We start from the raw sequence: 3,263 nt of genomic DNA, 5'->3' as shown, positions 1-3,263 counted from the left end.
CTTAATATCTCAAACACCAAACCAGCACACACGTTCATTTTTGTGGCACATATCAGCACAAACACAGCAGAAACGAATGAAACAGTTTTGGTGATTATTTAATTATATGGGGTGCCAACTTCACAGAGGTGAGTCAAATTAGTTGTAAAACATATTCAGCTCATTGAGTTGGACTTCAACTGCACTACCACTTTACCAACTTGCTTCATTACATTCTTCATGGTGCTCTGCTTTTTTGACATGTAATAAAAATGCTTCAGGGTCTCTCTGGTCACTCAACTTACAAATCAAGAAAATTTGGTGAGGGTGGCGGAAAGTACAACATGATTAAATTCCCCAGAGGCAGTATTTGTTTTTCTATAAAGAGTATGCACTGATTAACATAAGAGTCACCTAAGGTTTGTTTATGTGCATATTACATAATTTTCATGCATAATATTTGAGATGGGGATTAACATACATAATCCCTCATGACAAAATTGTTGCCCTTGTGTTATACAATAGTAGCCACATGTTTGTAACATTACAATTGACAGCATAGACTACATGTTTTTACAGTGTATACAAACATCTACAATGTGGTTTGTGTGTGTGAAGCTTGATGTGTGATGATAACAAGTAACAGTCTCCACTTGAAATTAGCTGACAGCACTATTCTGACCTTGCAGTTTTAAGGTGTTTCATGTTAGCATCCTCTTTGGACGCCAACCTTTTTTTTTTTTGCATGTATATAATAGCTGGTAGCTGCCTATATGTATTAGTTCATTGAAGACCGTGACACAGAGATGACGAAATTCTCATTTGTCTATCTGCTGGGGGCCCTGCTGCTCTGCTCAGGTAAGACTCTGTATTGTATTTGGAGAGCAAAATTAACATTTTGTAGTAACAAGGGAAAAGCAAAAAACTTTATTGCTTAAATATATAAAAAAAAAGTCCTCTTTATGTACCAAATGTATTTTTTTTGTGATGTGTAGGCATTTCAGAAAATCAGACTGTAATGGCTCATGATGACCATCAGAATCCTGTGAAGGAGAAAGAGTTCAGTCAACATGACAACAAAGCAATGGATGACAAACAGGTAAAGTATCTGCTTCCTCTAAGTTAAAATGCATTACATTGATTTCTGATTTCTGTACATCAGCAATTCCTTCCTGTCTCCCTCTCTGACTTTGCCGTGTCTCTCTTCCAGGGTGTATTTTGTGGTGTTTGCAAGACTATCATTACAAAAGTGTTGAATAGTATTGGAAAAGCATTTTCTAAGGTTTGTATACATTTTTATTCGCCTGTTAAGCATACCTTAAACATTTTTCCCTTGATCTTGATTAATTCTTTTTTTTTTTTTTGCAGAATGATATTGATCAGCAGCTAAACACAATCTGTGAAAAAACAAAAATACCTTTTTGTAAAAGATTTCTGCAGAAATATAAAACCAAACTCATCAATGCTCTTCTCTCTGGAGACAATAATCGGACCATCTGTATCAAATTAAAATTATGTAAACAGATGTACATGTAATAAATACAGTGAATTTATTTAAGATGTGTGTGCTTTTGGGCGCCTAAATTTGTGCTTTTGTTTATTTGTGCATTGCCAATTACTACACATGATTAGAATGATCATTATGGAACGTGTCTGAAAGCCCCAGGTTTGCCTCAAACAATTTTTTATGACAATAAATTGCTCACTTAACTAAGTTGTTAACCATTCTGAGTGTTTTTTACATTTCTTGGGAAAAACAAGAGTGTCCTCTACAGGTGATTTTTATATCATATATCATGGCAGTTGGGAAATTAGTTCTTATAGTATGGGTTAGTATGGTTGCAGACATTTGCTTAGAGACATTAAGATACTGTCTATAAACACAAATTGAATATAACAATAAGAATGTCAAACGTCCTAGAACTTTTCCTGTATTCCAACAGTAGTGGCTCTTATTCGGACTGGAATTGAGATAATTAACCATGTGTGCTTAGCTCTATTACAAACATAAATTGTTAGTAATATTTATGAATAAAACCCCTCATACAAAGTCCCTTATATTAGGACATTAAATGTAGCAGATTGCATTTGCGATCTGATGCAGTTACATGAGGATTAAAGTGTCAATGCTTTGTGTCAGTAGAAAATGACCTGGCAAAGCATGAGAGATGTCTGCATGCTAACTATGATCCACGTTTTTAAAGACCTTGTCTAAAAGATCTAGAAAACCCCAAGCTTCAAAAACAGTATGACCAGTCTGCAGTCTTCTAAAAAAGAATACAAAAAGTCTAAAATGAGATCACAAAGAATAGCAGATACAAGGCAGTTGGTAAAACAAAAGTGTGGAGAAAGATAAATGAAATGAGACCTGAAGTAAATAGAAGTTCTGAATGGACAACTTGAACAATATTCATATAATCTCTGTAAAACGATGGCACATCATTATATCTCATACTTGGTTCTCCCAAACATAAAAATAATATTGGATTAATTTACTGAAACAAGGCTTGACAAATAGCACAGATGTCTGTTTTAGATCTTTTCATCTGGAAAGTATCACAATCTATTTAACATCTGCTAAGCATCTTAAAATGATCCGATTTACAAAAAGTTCTAAATCATAAAAGCATCAAAGCATTTGCTGAATGTCTTATTGACAATTAAGACATACTTATTGACATACATCTTCCAGACCTCACAGACATCTATTAGACATCTGGGTGATGTACATGTGCTATCAGGGAAGACATCTATAGAAAAGCAGTGAAAATGTTGTGTGTTGTGGTCCATGCTGGATAGTAACGATAACATGTAATTGGGATTACATAATCAGATTGAAAAAATCAAGTACTTGTGATTAGATTAAAATACTCTTAATCAGGTACTTTTTTATGTATTAAATGATTGCATATTAATCAGAAAATGGCAGTAAATTGTACATAATGTACTGAGTGCCACCTAATTTTTTTCATTATAAATAATTTTACTGCTGAAAGAGTGGGGGAGGAGAGGGTTGTGGAATTGCATACACAAACCTGATTCTAGACACTATCCATGTGGCTGTAATTACACTGAAGATGAATTTATGGATTAACAAATATCGCTTCACTTTTGAGACACAGAGTAAAAACATTAGCCTACAGTGCAATGTCAAATCTGCCTTCCAAAACTTCATCACTGCATACCATTCCACATCAAATCTAAAGAAACATTTGGATGTGTGCTTGCATGTTGTACAACTTTACATTGTATCTAACAAATTCATGATGAACACATTTTTATCA

At 34.0% G+C, this 3,263-nt stretch overlaps 1 protein-coding gene across 1 annotated transcript; it reads left to right on the top strand.

The window, feature by feature from the left end:
* The first annotated feature begins 753 nt into the window (after nucleotides 1–753).
* Nucleotides 754–1,680, top strand: LOC127657368 (antimicrobial peptide NK-lysin). Its single transcript, XM_052146124.1, has 4 exons — nucleotides 754–837; nucleotides 975–1,078; nucleotides 1,190–1,261; nucleotides 1,348–1,680. Exons 1-4 carry the CDS (start codon nucleotides 786–788, stop codon nucleotides 1,513–1,515), a joined length of 396 nt encoding a protein of 131 aa, XP_052002084.1. The 5' UTR covers nucleotides 754–785; the 3' UTR covers nucleotides 1,516–1,680.
* Nucleotides 1,681–3,263: the final 1,583 nt, after the last annotated feature.

This window comes from Xyrauchen texanus, chromosome 16 (genome assembly GCF_025860055.1).
Source record: "Xyrauchen texanus isolate HMW12.3.18 chromosome 16, RBS_HiC_50CHRs, whole genome shotgun sequence".
Taxonomy (NCBI): Eukaryota; Metazoa; Chordata; class Actinopteri; order Cypriniformes; family Catostomidae; genus Xyrauchen; species Xyrauchen texanus.
The sequence above is the reverse complement of the archived record's forward strand: the minus strand, read 5'-3'. Positions and strand labels throughout refer to the sequence as shown.